The 22,483-nt window shown below is 55.1% G+C and overlaps 1 protein-coding gene across 1 annotated transcript; it reads left to right on the top strand.

The window, feature by feature from the left end:
• Positions 1-3,269: 3,269 nt before the first annotated feature.
• On the top strand, positions 3,270-22,071 carry MLC1 (modulator of VRAC current 1; the record flags this gene model as incomplete). Its single annotated transcript, XM_082849783.1, has 11 exons — positions 3,270-3,434; positions 4,872-4,961; positions 6,305-6,358; positions 6,601-6,702; positions 11,934-12,032; positions 12,402-12,473; positions 13,306-13,422; positions 15,367-15,423; positions 16,058-16,180; positions 20,334-20,483; positions 21,997-22,071. The coding sequence occupies 11 exons, from the start codon at positions 3,270-3,272 to the stop codon at positions 22,069-22,071; spliced, it is 1,104 nt and encodes a 367-aa protein (XP_082705909.1).
• Between the last annotated feature and the right edge of the window lie 412 nt (positions 22,072-22,483).

The raw sequence follows: 22,483 nt of genomic DNA, 5'->3' as shown, positions 1-22,483 counted from the left end.
CTTCGTCCTCCCCCACCCCTGCCCCCCTCTACTGCCTCTCTCCTCCTCCTCCACCTCCTTCTTCTTCTACTTTGATTTGTAGTTTTCTAACTTTTTAAGGTGAAAATTAGATAATGAATTTTGGAACTTTCTTCATTTTTTGATATAAGTGTTTAAAAGTACACATTTCTGTAAGCTCCGACTCAGCTGCATTGTACAAAATTTGACGTGTTGTATTTTCATTTTCCTTCAGTTTCTAATTTCCTTTGTGATTTCTTCTTTGACCCATGGGGTTATTTTAGCAGTATATTGTTTCGTTTCTAAATATTTGAGGATTTTGCAGATATTTTTCTGTTAATAATTTCTAATTTAATGTTGTCATGGTCAGACAATGAAACTTGGATGAATTAATTAAAAAAAATGTATCGAGGCTTTCCTCCTTGTCTCCTTCCACAAATGTTCCATGTGCTGTTGGAAACCATGGGTATCCTGGTATTGTTGGCTGGGGTCCAATTTAGCTTTGATGGGCATGTTTTTGTTTTCCTGGGTCAGATCCCTCAGTCTGATCGACAGCCTGGGCCTCGCCCCTCCGTAGATGCACAGTGTAATTACAACCCCTTCCTGAGAGGTGGGGAGATACTTGTTCCTTAAATGATACGAAACACTGCTAAGTCCCTGTCTTGGGCTCATTGCTGGGAATACACAAGGAAGTGGGAAAGGCCCTGGGGAGTTATTGGATAAGTGGGGAGAGACGTCCCAGAACAAGAGCGTGCAACGCGGGGGCTGGGAGCTGGGCCGGGCTTCCTGCAGGGTGCCAGAGCCAGGGTGACGTGCGTGGGAGCTTCCACGTCACAGGGTTGCCCCTCCCATCCAACAGCCCAAACGTCCCCTGGATTCTTCCACTCCACCTCATCAGCAGATCCACTTGACATCCAACAGACACCTCAGCCTCATCATCAAGACGAAACTCCTGACCTCTGTCTTCTCCATCCCAGGTGAGGCAGCTCCAGCTGCACCGCTCAGGCCGAGAACCTTCCCGTCTCCCAAGCTCCTGCCCTCCTCGCCCCACGTCGCTGGGACGGCAGATCAGGTTGGCTTGTGAAAGTCTATTGAGAATCCTGTCACTTCTCACCACCCCCACCGCTCTACCTCCATCCCCGCCAGGACCTGCTCTCACCTGCTGCCCCGCAGCCTGTGCTCCTCCCAGCTGGACTCTTCTGCCCAGAGCTTCCGAGCAAGTCCATCTCAGAGTCAAAGCCAAGCCTGTCTCCATGTCCACAGGTGCCTCGTCCCTGGAGGCCTCACCTGCACCTTACCTCATGTGATCCTCGTGCCCACCATCCTCCAGCCTTGCCACCTCAGGGCCTTTGCACCTGTAGCAACTCTGCTCCCTGCCCGCCTCGCCTCCTTCCCAGTGAGGCCTGCCTTGTCTCCCCAGGTAGCACCTTCATCCCCTCCCTGGACTTATTTGCTGTCACAGAGAGAGTCAAGTACGTCACCATAGAACACACCCATTTATTCTTCTTGTGTGCGCCTGTCCCCCCATTAGATTGCAGACTCCATGTGAGAAGGACCGTGGCCTGCCCTGTTCACGTTGCAGATGTTTGCTGAACGGCGAGGTGAATGTTGAAGCATGAGCGGGACCTCGGCAGTGGAAGACAGAGGAAGCGCTCTTGAGGAACCATAGTTTGTGTGAGGGATCGGGGCTTGTTCTAGAAACTAGTGTTGCCGCCAGAAATGAGGAAGTTCTTCCCAGGACGCTTTGGGCGGGGTTTGTCCTACGATCTCTAATTCAAGGCAGCTTGTTTGATTTCTTAGAGAACAACTTTGGAAAGGCACAGAAATGGTGAAACCTGCTTAATGCTTTTCTTCAAACAGAGAAGTGAAGAGTTCCATTGGTTGGACATTTCCTGCTAGTTCCACTTACTGCTTTAAAAGACAGTTAATAAGGAGGTTTGGGAGGTTTTTCAATCTATTTAAAATCCCTTCTTGACTTCACAGTTTGTGAAAATTAATTCTAATCCTTCTTGATTGGTTGATAAACGAAGACAACAGAGCATCCCATGATGGGAAACTGAAGCCTTTGCTCAAGCCTGATGTGGGCTTGTGGTCTGAGGAGGCAGTTTTGCAGAATGCTTTGGTTTGAGCCATTTAAGCGCTCCTGTGAGCACAAAGACTGGTGCTGTAATTGTGGGGCGCCAGTGTCTCTGGGCAAAGTGCCCTCCCGTCCTTTCCCTCTGCTTGGTGAGCAGAAAGAAAGGGCACAGCGGGACCCGGCGCTGCCCACAGGAACCCGTGGGTCAGAATCCCAAGCAGTTCAAGGGCCAGGTCAGCCACGTTGAGCGCAAATGTGTGTGAGACCTTGTGTTCCTTGTGTGATCACAGGGGATGGAAAAGGGCTGCCGGAAAGGATGGAGAATAAGGCTTTGGATAAAAATGTTTGTTTCCAAAACAGGTACCCGGCCCTCCGGCCCGCCAGGATCCTGTGCTTGGTGCAGTTCTGCACTCGGGTACACCTTTTCTTCCGAGATGCCCACCCCAGCGCCTGCAACCTGTCTGCCTGCAAGGGACCTGACGAGGCCCCTCTGCTCCTGGCGGGGTTGGCGCAGGACGGAGCGGAACTCTGGGCCAGCAGTTATACAACCACCAAGAACTTTCCAGGATCCCTCGCTTCATGACCTCATTGAAATTCAGGAAGCGGTCCTCCTTGCCTGGCTTAAGTGCAGTTCTGCCAGGCTTTTGTCCTGTCTGTGAATAGTTCTTGCTGGACGCCCAAGGCAGGGTGACTCGGTAACAGGAGCCCCTCACCCAGAGACCGGCGCTCCCACACCAGAACCGCCGCAGAGGTAAGTGTGCAGACGGGAAACCCTCGTGTGGAGCACATCTGTGATCTCTTGTCCAGTTTGGAGTTTGGAGTAGCCAGCACATCATGAGACTCATAAGTGGAGCTGCCAGTGGAAGTGAAATTGAGGGGGCGGTGGGAGGGCGAAGCGCTTAAAGCCTGAAGTCCTGCTGTGAATCTAGACTGTTCAGGTTCGTTTTCCTGGGAAAGTGATTTTATGCGCTTGTGGAATTAACTGCTTATTTTCTTCTTACAGTACTTCTATACAAATGGTATCTCTTTTACTGAAAACAACTTAAAAACAAGTATTATTGAAAATCACTTCTTTGGGAGTTTTTTCAGAGTGATCAGAAGTGAAATTTGTAATCTTATCACAAATAAATAAGTGGTGGCGTGGTGAGTGCAGCGCTGCGGCCGCTAATGTCAGCCTTTGCCCCCCGGCAGCGCCATGGCCCGGGAGGAGCTGGGCTACGACCGGATGCCCCCACTGGAGCGCGGGCGGCCGGATGCGGGGAGCTACGCCCCGGACACCAAGCCCAGTGACCTTCAGCTGTCTTCCAGGCTGCCCCCGTGCTTCAGCCACAAGACGTGGGTCTTCTCCGTGCTGATGGGGGTGAGCAGCTCCGCGCCAGGCCCACGGAGACACCGTCCCCTCCGGGGTCCGCTGCCTGGGTGCTGTTCCCAGATGGCCCGGGGAGGAGCAGCCCCGGGCTACTTCTGCCTCTGAGAGACTCACGGGTGCCGATGTGCTTGTTCGCTCTGCTCTTTGAGTTATTTTCCTCAGCTGGTGAGGCTCTGTCCTGCTGGCCCTGCTGGCCTCTGGGCCGTGGCGGCTCTGTGTCCTGGCAGGGGTCGGACAGCCCAGGGCCCACGCTGAGCCTGCCGGCTCATGTGTTGTACCAGGGCGGCCTCCACGACCCTCACCTCCTGGGGGTCTGCAGTGGTGGGGAGGAGGGGCCACGCTCGCAGGAGGGGCCTCTGGGGGGTGGACAGCAGGACGGTGTCCTGACGCAGGAGCCCAGGGCCATGGGACCAGGGAAGGCTGAGGGGCCAGGGGACAGGGCCAGCAGGGAGGAGGGGGCAGGCCTGAGGGGACCTTGCCTGGGGTCCCGGGACGTCTCCCTTCCGATATGCTTGGATAAGCACTTGGATGACAGAAGAAGCCCTTTTGGCCCAAGCGGGCGTGGTCACCTGGGCTGGCCACTGGACGCACCTCTCTGTGGGCAGGAGCTCGGGGGTCAGCGTGCTAAGGGCCGAGGTCCAGGATCCGGACTGGGGTCTTGCCTCTCCCTGGGCCCCAGGCTCTGTGGGCCAGCCCCGCGGCACCCTGGTGGTCCTGCCCACCCTCTCCCCAGCCGCTACCCTGTGCCACTGAGACGGGAACTCCCACTGTGTGGGTCGAAGAGGACACTCCTCCCTCCAGCCCCCCGGGTGGGCGGTGGGCGGCTGGTCAGCCTCCTCTCACTCCCAGGTCCTGGACCCTGTTGCCCGCAGCATCCGGCGGCCACAGCCCTTGATCCCGCTGCCCTCTTCTCCCTGAGGGGTGCGCCTTGGCCTCCCCCGCCCCCTGGGCCCGCGGGCCCCAGTGCCCCCATTCCATGGGGTGCGCACGGCCCTCTGCCCACACCCGGGTCTGAGTGACCTTATACCAGTGACTTCGACCCCGTGGCCTCACCCTGTGCAGTGAGTTTCCATCTCTGGTGCCTTGAGCAGGATGGGGTTGTGTGCTTGGCTCTGTGCCTGGACCTGGGGGGCCCCGAGGCCCCTGAAATTGCACCTGTGGGGTGAAGGCGTTTTCTGGGGAGTGGAGCCGCCATTTCTTGCTTTGAATTTTGACAGAGTCTCCTGTCCCCCAAATAAGTGTAGATGCCCATAACCTGCCCTGGGGGAGGGTGGGCGGCTGCCGTCCTGCAGGGAGGAGGTCTGGCGGGATCCAGGCGGGGATGTCGGTGTTGCACAGAGTTAAGCCGTGGCCAGAGGGCTATTTGCTCAGCCTCCGCGTCTCCAGGCCCGACTGTGTCGTCACCGAATTTGTGCCGCTGTCTTGCAGAGCTGCCTGCTTGTGACCTCGGGCTTTTCCCTCTACCTGGGAAACGTGTTTCCTTTGGAAATGGATTACCTACGCTGCGCTGCGGGCTCAGTGAGTAGCAGCCCTGTGCCGGCACTGATGTTTGAGGTTATGCACCTGGGTGTTTTGCTCTGAGATTTACCCGTTGCTGTCACTCGCTCCTCATTCAAACTCTCTTCCTATACTTTGCCTTCGAATAGCATCTGTTGCTTTTGAAAATGATCTATGAGGCAAGTCTATCTTACCCCACAGACTCCAGAGCAAGAAACGGCACTTTGATTTCCAACACGCAGGGGCACGCTGCCCCGGCTGCCCCATGAGCCGGCAGGGAAGCCCCTCTGCGATTTGGGGGCCACACCTTACCCCTCCCCGAAGCTTGTACCTGCTTCTGGACTCAGAGCCGAGGCCTGGGGAGCTGCCAGTCCTCATGGGGAGACGACCAGTGACTCCCACCAGCTCAAGCACAGGGCACATCCCCTGGGGTTTGGGGGGCCCTCTCGCCCATCTGCTCTCCTGTTCCAGCCCTGTCAGCATGCCCAAAAGTCTGAAAACACAAGACAGATGCAGCTGCCCTTACCGTGTACCCCCTGCCACAGGTTGCCCAGCCTCCACTCCCTTAGAAGAAAACCCCTTGAAAGAATTTGACCCGTTTCCTGCCCTTCCCTCTGGAACCTTCTAGGTGGCCCTTTGCTCACCACCGGAGCAGCCCTGGTTGGGGGTCACAGGGACCTCTGACCTCTGACTCAGATGGCTTCAGAGCCACGCTGACCTAGGCTGATGTCCCAGCAAAATCTTCGGTTACGTCCTTCACCCCCAGGGGTGACGGGCTAGGGAGACCAGTCAGGTGGTCCCACTGGGTCCTCCGTCGGTGCCCAGCCCCCATCCGACCCTTGTTGGGCTCGCCCCCCGCCCCCAGATCCCACTGCAGGGTCTGGGCGGGGAGGTCCCGTTGCTGCAAGAGCGACACCGGCACGGCCCACGGGACCCAGGCTGGCCCCCCAGCTCCGCCCCGCCCTGAGCCCAGGCTGGCCCTCTCCCTTGTCCTCGGCTCCAGGGACGCAGTGGGGACCTCTGACGAGGACCCCGGGGGCTCTGGGGCCCTGAGCATTTCTGCTCATCCACACACAGATGGTTTCCCCTTTCTGCGTGACTCTTACCAAGACGCGCCTGGTCTCAGGCCACAGGAAGCTACATCTGCTTCTAAGCGCATCCAGCTAGGACAGTCTTCATTTCGGTGTCTTTTTCATCATCAGAACAATTAAAACTCTTTCCAGAATTATTATTTTGAAAGACCCAGCACCCTTCAGCGTCGAGAGAGACCACTGCGTCTGATGGAGGGGGACATGTCTCGGGCCATGTGGGTTTTCAGGACACAGAGTGACCAGCAGGGACGCTCACCTGCTCTCTCTTTTCAGTGCATCCCCTCAGCCATAGTGAGCTTTGCTGTCTGGAGGAGAAACGTCAGCGCGGTGAGTCCAGCCTTCTGTCCGCACCCTCTGCAGCCCTGCACCCGCGCCGTGGGGCTTCCTTCAACCCCCCTCCCTCTGCCCCCAGGAGGGCGGAGGGACCCGAGCTCGCAGGCATCCCCCCAGCTGACTCCAGGTGCCCCATCCTTGGGATGGGTGATGAATGCCCGGTTATGTGGTTGAATGTCACTTGGTTTCTTTCCTCACACAAAGGAGAACGAAACCCCTCCTGTCTTGTTTTCCAGATTCCCAACTTCCAGATACTGTTTGTGTCCACGTTTGCTGTCACCACGACGTGTTTGATCTGGTTTGGATGCAAACTTGTACTGAACCCGTCAGCAGTAGATGTGAGTCCCTGGAAAGCCACGTGGGTCCTCCTGGGGTCACAGGAGCCGAGGGCTCTGGTCCCACTGGGTCTGCTGAGCCCTGTGGGCTCGGAGCTGGCGTTAGTGAGCTATCTGCTGGGTAGTTACACCGGAGATGTGTATCTTAGCTCTTGAGTTTGAGAATTTCATTTAGGCTTCCGAAGAAAAGAATTGTCTTTAACGCTTTCACTGATTTCAGTGGACGAATTCACTGATTTTTGTATCTCTTTCACAACAGTTCTTAAACATTAACAGTAATGTAATAACATCTTTCATCAGATCTGCGATACTGCTGACGTAAGTTGCCCTGTTACTTTATGTTCCGTTAAGAAAAATGGAAGAGTCTTGTCATTTAAATTACAATGCAGCAGAAAAAACATCTCTAGGAAACAGGACCTGATCAGAGATACCTCTGCTCTGTGTTCAACACGTTTTCTTTAAGATCGGGAAGAGGATGTGGTGGCCCGAGGACATCTCAGCCAGGTGTGTTAGGGCATGCAAAACGGACAGACACGCGGATCTGAAAGGAGCACCTGTGCTGCCATCTTCTGCAGAAGAGACGATTTTCTCCTTTCTTGACATTTGCATTATTAAGCCCACGTAGCATGGTTGCTGGATGTGAAAATCAATGTAAAACAGTTGTTTGTGCCAGAAACAGAGGTTTTGGAAAATGTTATTTAATTACAGATATCATTTTATAAAGTTCCTGGGAATAAACCTAACAAAAAGTCTGGAGGCTCTTGTAGGAAATCATAAAGCCTCGCTGAGAATTACGATGCTTCTTTACCAAAGAAACCCTACGCAGAAGTGGGCGCCTGTCCCACGGGTCCAGAGCAAGTGCGCCTGCAGGCAGGACCCAGCAGGTTTAGGTGCTGACCAAGGGCTGGGGCGGAGCCCCCTTGAAGAACATGTTTGGGGACTCACCCGCACCCCACAGCCGTCCCAGCAGGACAGGAGAGCCGCCCCTGACCAGTCGGCCCAGGCAGCCCCACGTGCGCGGCCGCAGCCCCGGCCCGGAGCACAGCCGTGACCAACCTGGGGGGGCCCTGCCCCCGGCCCGCCCACCACGAAGCCGCGGCCAGTCGTCCCGCAGACACAAGGAGCACACTCTGTACGGAAGGGGACGCGTTCTCTTGGAGCGGCCAGCCGGTCCCAGGGTACATGAGGAGCCTTGGGAGAAAGTGAAGGGCAGCAGGGGACCACGCGGGTGCTCACCAGCAGGAAGCCACAGCGCCAACGCGCAGCTCAGGGGAGCCACACTCGTAATCAGAGGAGGTCAATGAAAGCCACAGGAGATACCGTTTCCAGCGTCGGGACGGGCGGGAGCCCAGGGTGGTTCCCTCACGTCCGACAGCTCCTACGCGCTGCTGCAGGCTCTGTGGAAAAGTCTGGAATTTGCAGGTCCTCTCTGAAGAAGTACATACACTGGGGAGCCCCATGGCACAAACCCTGGAGAGACACGCATGCATGTGACCAGGCGGCGTGTTCCTAGCAGCCCTGTGGATTGTGGCAAAAACTCCAAACCAAAACAGATAATCCAACGTCCATCACCTAGGGTGGTGCCCCCCAGGTGCACAAAATGGATGAAGAAATTGTGAAAGATGCATGAAGCTTCATGCTCACAGCCTCCTCCTACTGGATGCCTCCCCTGGAGCTGACCCGCATCGTCCCCCAGCCCAGGCCCCAGCGCCAGAGCCCGCCGTTAGCCACACCCTCAGCCTCCTGCCACCTCGAAGGTCCAGCCAGGTCATGTGCAGGACACGAAGCTCGGACACCTAAACACGTGGAAGGACCCCAGGACCACGATGTCAGGACCACCGGTGTCCAAACACAAGGTCACAAATGGTGAAACAAGAAACTGCAGCGTGAGGCCGCTCAGGAAAGGGGCTGCTCCCCTCCCCTGTCTCCCTGTGGAGCCGGGCGCTGGACTTGAACCTCCGCCCTGGGGACAGCCACGCAGGGCTTCGCTGCAGAGTCTCTGCTCCGTCTTTCCCACCTGCCATCCCTGCCTGGGCTGCTGCATGTCTGCCGTGGGCCCCGCTTTCTTTAGGGAAGGATCCAGCTCCACGGCCTCCGACGCTCCCCTTCCACAACTGGGCCGACGTGGGCACATGCCTTCGGGGTCCTCGTAGGCCGGGGAGGGGCGTGAGTCCACCTGGATTCAGCTAAGCCCAGGACACACCCTCACCGCCAGCGGGAGGCTGCCAGGTCCCATAGCCTTTCCCGCACTTGGCGTCCCCAACAGCCCCTGTTTTCCCGTCTGGTGACAGTGCTGTGGCTTGCTGTCACCTCAGGTCACACTCTCCGATCACTAGTACTTTTGAGCCCCTCCTCCTGGGTGTTTGCCCTCTTGGGCTTCCTCCCCGTCCTCGGCTTGTCCGAAATCAGGGGTGTCTTCCTGTGAGCCGCAGCACTTGCTGTCACACCGTGTGTCAAGTTCCCCCGCGAGCTGCTCGACGCCACGCTTTGTATTGTGGCTTCGTGACTCCAGTTGTCTTCCTTCTTCAAAGCTGACAGCTCCTACTTCAAATATATTTCGGGATAAGTTTATTGAGTTCCTCAAAAAATACAGCTGGGATTCTATTACGATTACTTGATGTTTACAGAGTAGTTTTGTGAGAAGTGACATCTTTATTCCGTGGAGTCATCCCACTGAGAGCACAGACCATCTCTACTTACTCATATCATCTCTGTCCTTTGTTAGGGTTGGAGAGTTCTGAGTATTCTTGGTTAGATAATCCCTAGATGATTCACAGATGTGTTGCTAGTATGAATGGTGTCTTATTTATTAAATTATATTTTTAGATGGCTTATTGCCAGTGCAGAGAGAGGCTACTGATTTTCATTTTTTCTTTATTTTGAAATATTTGAGACTGGAAGGAATTTGCACACATAGTACAGAGCATTCCTGTGTATCCTTCATCCAGTTTTCCCCAATGAGAGCATCTTACATGGTCAGATCAGGAGACTGACATTGGCACATGTTAACTTAGACCTTATTCATATTGTACTGGTTTTTAAAAAAGGGTTTTTATAAGTGGACTTTGTGTCTGGAAGCTTTGCTGGACTCGTATCCTCCGCGTTTTCTGTAGGTTATGTTGGTTTCTCTACGTAGGTCACCCTATCGTCTGCAGGTAACGACAGTTTAAACGCTCCTGTTCAGTCTAACCCTGTTGTTCCTTTTGCTCTATCGCTTTGGCCAGGACTTCTGCTACCGTGGGGCTCTCTGGCTTATTCCTGATTTTAAATAGGTTGTATCTAAAGAGTTTCCAATACGTTTTTTTTTTTTTTAATTTAATTTTGGCTGCTTTGGGTCTTTGTTGCTACTCGTGGGCTTCTCATTGCAGTGGCTTCTCTTGCTGTGGAGCACGGGCTCTAGGTGCGCAGGCTTCAGTAGTTGTGGCTCGTGGGCTCTAGAGCGCAGGCTCAGTAGTTGTGGCGCATGGGCTTAGTTGCTCTGCGGCATGTGGGATCTTCCTGGACCAGGAATCGAACCCGTGTCCCCTGCATTGGCAGGTGGATTCTTAACCAGTGCGCCACCAGGGAAGACCCCTTTGTCCGGTTTTAGAACCAGGGTTATACTGGTCTCATAAAATGAACGAGGCAGCTCTCATCTCTCTTTTGTTTTTTGTAAAACCTTGATATGATAAGAAGTCGCTGCTTCTAGAAAGTAGGGTAGACCTCCCCTGTAAAGTCATCTCCATCCGGGGCTGTTGGTGAGGGGTGGTCTTTCATTATTAGTGTTAAAGTTTTTGGTCTCTTCTTGTGTCAAATTTGGGGTTTTATATTTTTATCAAAAGTTTATCTATATCGTGCAGGTTTTTGAAATTATTAGTTTACAGTCGTTCATCTTGCTCACCGTTTTTAATTCAAGCCAAATATTTTAGTTATTTCTCCTTTTCATTCTGAAATGTAATTTATATCTCTATTGTATCTCTTAGTAGTCTTTTCGAAGAACTGGCTTTGCTCTGTTAACCTCACTTTGTATTTCTGGTTGTCAGTCTCTGCCTAGAACCCTGATGAAACAGACATGTGGAATTATCTTAAAAGGTCACCCATTTATTATTGGTTTCTAATATCACTACATTGGGGTCAGAATGTACAACCTATAATGTACTGATTGTTCAGAATTTACCAGGGTTTGTTTTGTGGCCTAATAGATGGTCAATTTTTGTTAGTGTTACACAAATGCTACAAAAGAATGAAAATTCTATGTTTTATTTTGCATGTACAATTCTGTAGATCCAACTTATTAGTTGCATTTGTTTTTAAATGTAGAATTTTTAAAAATCATCATTGAGGGTATAATGAGGCCAAGAGATCAGGAGACGACTGCCACTGCAAAGATAGTTTATCACAGATCCCAAGAGGAGGGGGCCCCAGGGCCGGTCAGGAGGCAGGGAGAGGGGACACGTGGGCAGGAGCCTTCACTGGGTTTCCGCAGGGAGAGATGTGAGGCAGGGTGAGCAGGCTCAGGGCCGGCCAGCGTGAATAATCTCAGTGGGCTCAGGGCGGAGGGGCTGCCCAGGTGATTGGGGCAGGTGGCGGGAGAGGCCCTTAGAGGCTCTCAATTGGTTGGTTTTATTTTATTTTATTATTTTTTTGGCCGCGCTGCATGGGATCTTAGTTTCCCGCCCAAGGATTGAACCTGGCCACGGAAGTGAAAGTGCTGAGTCCTAACCACTGGACTGCCAGGAGATTCCCGATTGGTTGGTTTTATATCACACAGTTAAATCAACTTTGTTGGTGTATTGTCCTGTGGATTTAAACACAGGCATGGATTTCTGTAACTGCCAACAGTCAGGACGTGCATCAGCTCCGTAACCCCCAACCCCCTGGTGTTTTCTCTTTGGGACAATTATGCACAGAGCTGCTATAAACGTGGGCAGGTTTTGGTGTGAACGTAAGTTTTCATCCCTTTAGAGTAAATACCCAGGAGAGACCAAACACCAAGGAAGGTTGAGATCAGGGCAGACTACAACCCGAGGGCCAAATCCAGCCCTTGAGCCAACAATAATTTAAAATCAAAAACCCACCAACCAACAAACAAAAAGACATACGTGAGTCAGAGCTGTGTGCCTGGCATCTGGCTTTGGACAGAAAAGTTGCTGAGACTTTGAAGAGGCGTCTAAGCCCCTTCGTGGGATTGTCCACGTTTACTGGATGAAAGTGAAGAAGCCGGTTTTACAGACGTATGTGTTCTCCTTTGGCAGATCAATTTCAATCTGATTCTGCTGCTTCTGCTGGAGCTTTTCATGGCAGCCACGGTGATCATCTCTGCGCGGTCCAGCGAGGCGCACTGCAAGCAGAAGGTTGGTCCAGCCCGAGGCACGGCTGCACCGCAGACCTGGCTGCGGAGCGAGGGGCCAACGGCCCCAGGGAGGCAAACCTGGGGATGCAGCACCATCTCCTCCGTAGCCTGATCCTGACCAAGTAACACCACCCCCACCCCCCAGTAGTGTTACACGCAGAGACCAAGTCCGCCTGAAGTATCACCTTGTAAACTAGGACTTCAGCAATCAAACACGTTTTCACATGCAACGAGAAGGTCCGTGTTTGAGCTTTTGCGCCGAAGCCTGGAGATCCAGGAGCGTCTTCCAGACGCTCACGTTTCAGACCATCGCCCGAGCGACGGCCTGGACGGACGGCCGCCCCTGTGATGAGGTTTTGTTCCTTTCCAGGGCTCCACCTCGGAGAGCACCAACATTCTGTATGAAGTGGCATTTCCTGCTCGGGTCCTGAAATCCTATTCCGTAAGAAAAGCTGTTCTTTCTCCTTATTTTATTTCATTGTGGGGGGAGTACTAGATAAATATGGTGTAGGCGTGTCCCTGGTACATGAACTGTCCTGGTTGACAGTACACCCCCTTTTACTCTCAATGTGTCCATAAATTATATGTCAATTGTGTTTTCACTCGTTTACGTCCTCTCCAAAATCCTTTAGTCTACTCGTTCTATTACTGAAAGATCTGTTAAAAACCTCCCGATCTGTGGGCATTATCAATCTGTCTTTGTAATTCTGTAGCTTTTCACCATAGAGTTTTGGAGCCTGGGTTTTTAGGTACACGAAAGTTTAGAATTCCTTCCTTCCTTCATTTTTTTTTTTTTAATCATTACGAGCAACTCTCTATAGTAGTGGCTTTTGCCATAGAACATATATTGTTAACTACGTCAGTTACCTCTCGGTTAATATTTTCCCAGTGTATCTTCCCCTCTTCTTCCAGCTCTTCCCGTCCTTACATCTGGGCAGTTTCTGTACAGAGTGTTGGTGCCGTTTGAATTGAGCTGGTTCACTCAGAGCGCAATTCCTGACACTTTCATATTTATTTCTCCATCTTTTTGTTTCCTATTTTCTATGCCTTTTCCCACCTTCCTTTGAATTGGCAGGAGCTTCTTCCTTCCCTTTCCCACGAATTTGGGTTGGAAATAGGCGTTTTCGATATCCCCTTGGAGGTTATCCTCAGTGTCTCAGCACGGGGCGCCCTGATGCTCTGCCCTGAACTCACAGGACCCTCTGCACCCCCGCCCCCTTCCAGGGACCCCGGGGAGCCTGCCCGTTCCCCTGGGTGACACTCTCTGCCCCCAGGTCATCGAGGTGATCGCCGGTGTCTCCGCCATCCTTGGAGGGGTCATCGCTCTGAACGTGGATGACGCCATCTCAGGCCCGCACCTTTCGGTGACGTTCTTTTGGATCTTAGTGGCCGTGAGTACACCCTGGGTGGCCCTCGTCAGTGTGGCCGACCTTTGAGCTCGGTTTTGGGGCAGTCAGGCTGGAAAGCAGCGGGAGGAGGGGTGGGGGTGGGGAGTGGGCGCTGGTGGGCCGAGCAAGATGCTTCCCAGGTCCTCGTGGGCCCCAGACCAGGGCGATTTGGGAACCGAGGATTAAATGGGTTGGGATGTTAGCTGGTATTATTATTATTATTATTTTAAACTGGCTTGAGGATACCAGTACCTCATACAGATGTATTTTTGTAATCATGATACTGTTTACTCCCTCAGATTAGCTATTATTTTTTTTAAATATAAATTTATTTATTTATTTTTGGCTGTGTTGCTGCGCGCAGGCTTTCTCTAGTTGCAGCGAGCAGGGGCTACTCTTTCATCGCGGTGCGCGTGCTTCTCATTGTGGTGGCTTCTCTTGCTGCGGAGCACGGCCTCTAAGTGCGGGCTTCAGTAGTTGTGGCTCACGGACTCTAGAGCGCAGGCTCAGTAGTTGTGGCGCACGGGCTTAGTTGCTCTGTGGCATGTGGGATCTTCCCGGACCAGGGCTCGAACCCGTGTCCCCTGCATTGGCAGGTGGATTCTTATCCACTGCGGCACCGGGGACGCGGTAGCTGCTATTAGTATTTTATATTTTTTGTATTAGTTTCCCTGAAAAGTACTTGTTTTATTATTTTATAACATATAACATTCATATTGTTTTATAATACGTTTTAAAATGTAATACATTTATATTGTTTTACATTGAATACCACTACCGTAAATGCCTAGCACCGCACCTGGTGCTTGGTAAGTGCTTACTGACTACACGGTCACTGTTCTAAACGTGGGCCTTTCATCCTTTTATAAGTAAGTCCGAGTTGACTTACGTAATTTGATGTTGTTTAGCGTTTAGCTGAAATGCGGCCCGGGGAACACACGGCCCACAGGCTTCGGCCCCCCTTGGCTGTGCTGCCGGCTGGGTGTGGGCCACACATCCGCTTGGAGCAGCTGCGATGGGCCCCTGCACACCCGAGTTTCCACGTGTCACGTGATGCCCCCAAACCACAGGCTCCCATGCTTGGTGCTCCCACACCAAGGCCCTGGGCATTTCCTTTTCCTCTGTGGGCGTGTGGATGGGTAACTGTGGCCCAGACACACCTGGGCCCAGCAGGCTGTGCTGGGCTGGGGCGGCGGACCCCTGGGCACCTGGACCCCCAGCTGGGGGGCAGATGGATGGCAGGGGGCTGGGCCCAGCACTCAGCAACCTCGAGGAAGCCCTGTGCTCCCCTGAGCTTCCCTCTGCCCGAATCGTGTAGAACTAAATCAAGCTCCTTAAAGTAAGTGGGAAAAGGCATTTATTGATTACAAAGGGACAGGAATGCTGGTCCAACGGAGGAGCCCCCAGTGGTCAAACATGGTGGGCAGGGGCGCGGTGTCTCCAGGGGCCCTGAGTCTGATAGCCCAATCGAGCCCGCCAGCGGCCAGCTGGCGCTCCCTCCAGAAATGCGGCATCGTGAAGGCGGCACCGCTGAGCGTCAGCTGAGGCCTCCCCGTCAATGAGGCCAGCGAACTGACAAGAAACATGAAGCGTGATCATCGACTGGGTCCTGAGCTGGGGACAGACCCAGCTGGACCAGGACATCATCGGGACCATTGCAAGTTGGAACACAGACCCTGCCTCGGACAAAGCTGCTGAGTCCGTGTCACGTTTCCCCGGTGCTGTGCTGAATCGAGACCGAGCAGTAGCCACGCACACGAGCATCTGGGGGCGGGTGCCGCACCTGAGAGAGCAGGTGTGCGGTTCCAGGCTGCTCTGCCTCTCTTGCACGGATCCCCGGCTCTCCTGGCGACCAGGATGGCCCGAATCAGAACGGGAGGGTACACGTTTGGGATCTGACTTGCTGGGCTCTCATCTCTGAAGCCTTTCTTTTTCCTTTTCTCTTAGTGTTTTCCAAGCGCCATTGCCAGTCATGTGACGGCAGAGTGTCCCAGCAGATCTCTGGTAGGTGAAGCCCGGCCGGGTTCCAGGCACCCGCGGAGCGACCTGCCGGGCTGGGCGGGGTCGGGGGCGAGCATCTGAGGGGCGTCTGCAGGCTGCGGGCTTGAGGGGGCCTTGCGACTGTCCGAGGGCTGGGCTGTCTGTGGAAGTAAGCAGAAACGGCCCATTTGGCATAAGAGTCGGGAGAGATTCCTGGGACTCAGCAGAGGCGGCGCCCTGTCCGGCTGTGGATGTCGGACAGTGACAGTCGCTAAACCGGCCCAAGTGAGCTTCCGAGCTGGTGCTGAGCTCAGCCGACACCTGGGCCTGCGTGGCCTCTGGGCCAGGCATGGCTCTCCAAGGCGGGAGGGCCTTGGGAGGTCGCAGGAGCAGGTCAGAGGGCACTGGGAGGAGGCCATCAATTCCTAAGCGCTATGTTATCAACAGAGCGAATTGCGCCTAAATCGAGAAAACTTGCGAGACACGTGGTGAGCTTTGAGTTAACGGGCAGACCGAGCACAGAGACTCAGCAGGCGCCCCAGGCTGGACGCAGACACACGCCGCTCGTAACTCCCGCTGTGTGATTGCCGGGCCGCGCCCTCTGTCCAGGCAGTGGTTCCCAGACCCCGACCTCCCACTCTTGTCTGCTTCCCGCCAGGTGGAGGTGCTGATAGCCATCTGCAGCCTCGCGGCCCCGCTGCTGTTCACGGCCTCGGGGTACCTGTCCTTCAGCGTAATGAGAATCATGGATGTCTTTAAAGATTACCCGCCAGCCTTCAAGGTCGGTGTTCTTTTATTTTATTTTGAACTCTATAGAAACACGATGCCGCTGAGCAGCGCTGAGCCGCTGCCCACGTCGGGGCAGATGGCCGGAGCTGGCTTTGCGCACGGCCTGACGCGCATGGAGCTGGTTCTGCTAATTTGCTTTTCTCCGTGCACTGTGAGGCGTCTGTGCACCCTTCTCTGATGCCCGTTCTGCCCGGCACCGCTCAGCTGCTTCTGTTCTTCTCCTCTGGGCTGCTCTGCCCTGGGCACCCCCCAGACACCCCTCTTCACAGGCGCCTTACATTTTCGCGGCCCTGTTCCCATCCACTTGCATTTAAGAGTCACCGTTTGTCCAGTTTCATGAGAGACCCCATTGGTTCCTGGGTAAACTGAGGAGAGTGAGAGCCTCCCCTCTACGGGGGCTTCTCGGGGGTCCAGCGTCCTCCCCGCAGGCTCGGGCTCCAGGTGAGGTTAGTTTCAGTATAGACAGTGTTTGCCCCCAAATGCTTATCATGAGAAATTTCAAACATATGGCAGAGTTGAAAGGTTAATGCAGTAAACACTGAGATTCCCTGGTGGTTTACGTGTGTGTCCGTGTGCGTGTTTATGCTGACGGGTGGGTGGAGCACACACATGGCCATCGTTTTCCAGAGGCATCTGAAAGCGAGTGGCAGAGGTTTGAGGTGACCCTTCGCCCTTAGATGCTCTGGCATCTCAACAGTAAGGACAGTCTCCTGCACAGCTGAGGTGGCTGACGTGCTAGGTGACAGCACATTGTCCCCTCAGACCATCCCGAGAAGATGCTTCGTGAGCTGAGGTTCTCAGAGCTATGAGGGTCGCTCAGTTTCTTTGGATCTGGGACAGTTCCCACTTCTCCCCCAGGACACTGACCTTTCGGAGTCCAGGCCAGTTGTCCGGGAGATGGTCCCACCTGTGGATCTGTTTGCAGTGGCGTCAGTGGGAGCGAGTCCAGGTGCACTGGTGTTGCCATCCTGGCCGGCTTGCAGCGGCTGCCAGGGTGCCTCTTGGAGGGCAGGCGATCCCTCGCAGGACGGAAGCGCCTGTGGGCAGCACTGAGGGCTGCTCGCGGCCAGGGCCACAGGGGAGGCCGGGGCGCTCACACCTGCGCCTGCCTGAGAACCCCACGGAGGACGTGTGCGCGTCGTTGTCGGCAGAGCACTGCATCCTTTGTTCTTTGATGCTCAGGGCGACCCACCCCTGGGCTCCCAGATGCCAGCACGTCCTCCTCTCCCGTCAGACGCTTGAGATGGCCCGGGCTCACCTGGTCCTGGTCCTGCCGTGTCTCGCCCTCGCCCCTGGAGGGGGGCCGTGTACCCATTCCTGTGGGGGCATCATTGCTCCTGAGCCCTGTCAGTGGACGGAGCTGAGAAATGTATGCCCACTTAAAGATCCCTGACGTATATTGCTATTTCCAATTCAAATTTTACGTTCTAGGGTTTTTTCCCCCTTAACCTCTGTTATTTTATATTTGCATCACTTTTCTCTTAGTCCAAAAATCCTGGTAACATTGAATATAGTTACTGCTTAAATTTGCCTGACGACTCACACGTGTTCACAACTACAGGACCCACTTTCGACCAGCAGCGCACCTGCTGGGTGAGGGACGGCTCGCTGTACGCGGAGGTACGGTCATGTGCTCTGCGAAGGCACCCCTTCTGTGAGCGGTCCTGCTACACAGTCAAGTTTAATGGTTTCTCTCTGTATTCAGTTTTAGGCTCTGATGCTTTTTTCCCTCTTAATAGTATTTTTGAATATATAAAACTTTCACATGGTTCAAGTCAAACCATCTGAAAGGCAAACTCAGGGGAGTTGTGGTCCCATCCACGGCTTCCCTGATTCCTTCTACAGGTAACCTACAGTGCATATTATTATTTTCCTTCTTTCCTACAAAACAGGTCACTCTAACCACGCTTCTACACCTCACCTTTTTCTTTTTTTAACTTAATTTCTCCTGGGGCTCCCGTTTTCCCTCCCACCAACGGTATGAGAGCACCTGCTTCTGCGTAGCTGGGGAGGGTCGCCACGCTGGGCTTTGTAACACAGGTGAGAGACAGAGCCTCGGGTGGGGCCGTTACGCACATCTCTCTGAAAATGAGATGTGTGCCTACACACATCTCTTGTGTGCCTACAGTGCTGCATTTCCCCAGTAACCTCCGTCCGTGTCTCTTGACCATTTTCTAGTGGGCTTTGAGAACGCTGCTAACACAGGGAGCCCAGTCCTCCGTCAGACACAGAAGATGCAAGCGGCAGCCTCAGCCTGGCAACTGTTTTCACTGCTTGTTGTGATTTTTGTCATGTGGAAACTTTGTTGTCGTCGTCGTTGTTGTTGTTGTTTTTGCGGTACGTGGGCCTCTCACCGTTGTGGCCTCTCCCGTTGTGGAGCACAGGCTCCGGACGTGCAGGCTCAGCGGCCATGGCTCACGGGCCCAGCCGCTCCGCGGCATGTGGGATCCTCCCAGACCGGGGCACGAACCCGTGTCCCCTGCATCGGCAGGCGGACTCTCAACCACTGCACCACCAGGGAAGCCCTGTTGTTGTTTTTACATAGTTAAATTTGTCAATATTTTCCTTTATTGCTTCTAGATTTTAAGTCACAATTAGAAAGGCTCGTACTTGTGTTTCCGCGGGAGTTTAGCCTGGAGTGCAGCACAAGGAGTGGGCCCCATCGGACTTTCCTCAAATGGCTCGTGGTTCAATACTGTTTATTGAAAAGCCCACCTTTTCCTCAGTCGTCTGAGACTCTGCCTTTATCACGCACTGAGCTTCGGTCTGTTTGCGTCCGTTTCTGCCCTGACTGTCCCCCCTCGGCCGGTCTGTGCCGCCAGGTGCACCCCGGAGGTTTGCACCAGGCATCGCGACCTGGCCTGCTCGATGCCTCGCGGCCGGCGGCCCTGCGTTTCGGGACTGACTCACTTCTGTCGCTTGCTGGTTCTTCCTTATGAATGCTATTTATTTATTTATTCATCCATTTATTTATTTATGGCTGCGTTGGGTCCTCGCTGTTGCACGTGGGCTTCCTCTCGCTGTGGTGAGTGGGTGCTACTCCTCATTGTGGTGCGCGGGCTTCTCATTGCCTCATTGCGGCGGCTTCTCTTGCTGTGGAGCACAGGCTCTAGGCACGCAGAGCTTCAGTAGTTGTGGCACGTGGGCTCAGTAGTTGTGGCTTGCAGGCTCTAGAGCGCAGGCTCAGTGGTTGTGGCGCACAGGCTTCGTTGCTCCGCAGCATGTGGGATCTTCTTGAATCAGGACTCGAACCCATGTCCCCTGTGTTGGCAGGCGGATTCTTAACCACTGCCACCAGGCAAGTCCCTCTATGAATTTTAGAATCACCCTGCCTGGCTCTAGATAGCCAGCCCAATGTTGCATCTTTTAAAAAACTGGACTCATGGTTAAATGTGCATATAAACTTCAGAGCTGTTGAGTCTTTTTGGTTTTTTTCTAACAGTGACATTTTCTGGACTCTTCTTTGTCTTAACGTCGCGTTGTTTTGTATTTCTGAGGCTGGAAGGACACCCCTGCAGTGTGGGGAGGGGCCAGTGCTCTGTGGATGTCCTTGCAGCCACTGGGGCTCCCTCTAGTCCTGGGCAGACCCCTCCTCGCCAGCAGCCAGTGCCGCACCCTCCAGCCTCGAGACGGATCTGTCGACCGTGCCTGTGTCCCGCAGCCCCGGACCCTGTCCCTGTCTCTCGTCCGGCTCGGGGCCTCCACAGCAGACCTCTGCCCCATCTGGGCACCCTCGGCGAGGCCACGGGTGGTTTCAGTGGCTCCGCTGTGGACACGAGTGGTTGTTGGGAGGCCTGGACGACTTGACCCGGGCAGCGGCACCATCACCCTGTCGCCCCACGAGGCGGGTCATCTTTGTGTCCCTCTGTTAAACCCAGAGCAGAAGTGATTTCCTCAACTCTCTCTCACTGAGACAGAATGTTCCTGCTCAGGCTGGTGACGTAACAGGGCACAGTGGAGTGAGAACCTGAAACCGCTCCACACAGACTGCGGCAGGGCTCACGGTCTGTGCTTCGGGGCCACAGCCTGGGAAGCCTGTGCGCTGCCTCCCTGGGCAGTGGGCCCACGCGGTGGGGCCCTGGGGGCGGCTGAGAGCCAGGAGGAGAGGCCCCGGGCTGCTCACCGCCTGTCTCCACCCCCGGCAGTCCTACGACGCGCTTCTGTTGCTGCTGATGCTGGAGCTGCTGCTGCAGGCGGGCCTCAACACGGCCACGGTCGTCCAGTGCGTGCGCTTCAAGGCGGGCGCATCCTGGGACGCTGCACAGACCGGCCCGCAGGGACGCCCGGCGGGAGAGGTGAGTGGCCTCCGAGCGAGCGTGGCTCCCTGTCCCGTCCCGTCCCGTCCCATCCCAGTGGGGCTGTCTTCCCAGGGCCCTGGGCAAAGCGACGCCCACCTGCGCTGACTTCTTTCAAGACCTGTTGGGTCACTTCGTATTTTTTAAAATGCCCCAGAAAAATCTTGGAAAGGTACAATACGTTATACGCTCTTGAAGCCAGCCAGGCCAACACAAATCCATTTCTGGAAAGGTGTTATGGACTGAATGCTTCCAGTTCTACTCTTACAAATGTAGAAGAGAACTTGGCAAACCTCTGCATGGACCACAGAGCTTTCCCTCCTGCGGCTCGTCAGGGTGCCCACTGCAGACGTGGCGGCAGCGACCCCTGGCCGGCGGGCTCTGAGGGTCACGCCAGCCCCTCGGCCAGGCTCGAGGCCGCTGCGCTTGCCCCAGGCCCTGCCTCTTGTCCCCACGGCTGAAAGGCTCCTCCCCGTGAGCTGCCCACTGTGGTGCTTTTGCCGGGCAAACCTGCCCACTGTCCCCCAGGTGCTCCGTGTACCTGGGAGGCTGCCGCAGGGCCCTCCCTGCAGGCGCTCCTCCCGCCCAGCCACCACCCGGGCCCGCCCTGTCTCACGTCCTGCTCTGCTGCTCTCCGGCAACACGGCCAGCGCGGCCAGCCCCCCGCCTTCGTCACCCTGTCGCCCCACGAGGCTTCTCCCGCCCTCCCCGGGGGACGCACTCCGGCGCCCGCCGTCGGCCCTTCCTCAGCCACCCTGCCTACCCCACCTCTCCCTTCGCTGCGCTTCTCATATGGCGTCGTTTGGTTGTTGTTTTTACCCGGTTGTGGTCAGTCCCCAGCCGGGTTGGCTTTGTCCCTGGGTCCCACGTGAGGTGCCCCTGGTTCTGCGTCAGGACGCCAAGGTGCAGTGTCAGGCCAATGAATCCTCCCCCCATGTTCCAGAACTGCCAGTTCTGGGGGCGCAGGGGGTGCTGAACCGGGCAGCTGTCCTCCCTGTTTGGTGACCGTTGCCTCAAGCGTCCTCCCTCCTCTGTTGTCATGCCCCTGGAGATGCCTTCACAGCCTCCGGGGCCAGGTCAAGACTGCTTCTCTGTGGAGTGTCCAGCCTCTGCCCCCAGGAAGAGCTTGGAGGGACTTACCCCTGCACCCTGGTGTGTATCATTCCACAGTCAGCAGTATTTACTGAGCACCTACTGAATGCAGACGCTGCTCTGCCAGGTGCTGGGATGCAGACCCACAGGAAGAGGCCTCACGAGGCAGGGGCAGGTTCCACCCGAGCCCCCGGCTCCCCGGCTGTTGGGAGGATGCCCACTCACGGCAGCCTCCCACCCCCCATCCAGAGCCCACCCCGCAGCCCAGGCCCCGCCCCTGCGGAGGACATGTGCTCTGGGTCGTGGCCGGAGGTGCTGGGGCTCTGGACAGCAGAGTAGTGAGAGGGAACTGAGCCTCCTTCCTGCTTCCTGCCGCGTGGGTGGCCCGGGACAAATAACTCTTTGCCTGTCTCAGTCACAGGTGGCCAGAAGCCCCCTGAAGGAGTTTGACAAGGAGAAAGCGTGGAGAGCCGTCATGGTGCAAATGGCCCAGTGACTGCGCACCCCTCTTGTTAACTTAACGCACAGACTCTAGTCGTCCCTGAGCCGCGACCTTCCAACTCGCCCCTCCCCTTTCGTAGGGCAGGCTGGGCTGCAACGTGGAGTTTTCATTTCTTACGGTAGTTTAATTTTGAAATAGGCAAACGTTGACTATTTTGCGCTGACTGGGGGGGTTGGAATCAGTTCAGTGCTCCGGAGGTGGCCTAACCACAGGAGCAGTGGCACGGGGCCCCCAGGTAAGGGAGGGGCCCACGCTAGAGCTGAATTCTCCAGGCGCTGACATTTGGGCAACCACGGGTCTCTGGGTTCCCGGTCCGACCAGTGACCGGCTGCCGGTGTCTGCTCCTCCAAACCTCGCCCCGCCTCCCTGCCCTGCTTTTGTAGAGCACCTACTGTCCGCAGCCAGC

This window comes from Leucopleurus acutus, assembly GCF_964270905.1.
Source record: "Leucopleurus acutus genome assembly, chromosome: 11".
NCBI lineage: Eukaryota > Metazoa > Chordata > Mammalia > Artiodactyla > Delphinidae > Leucopleurus > Leucopleurus acutus.
This window is presented reverse-complemented; position numbering and strand designations above follow the sequence as displayed.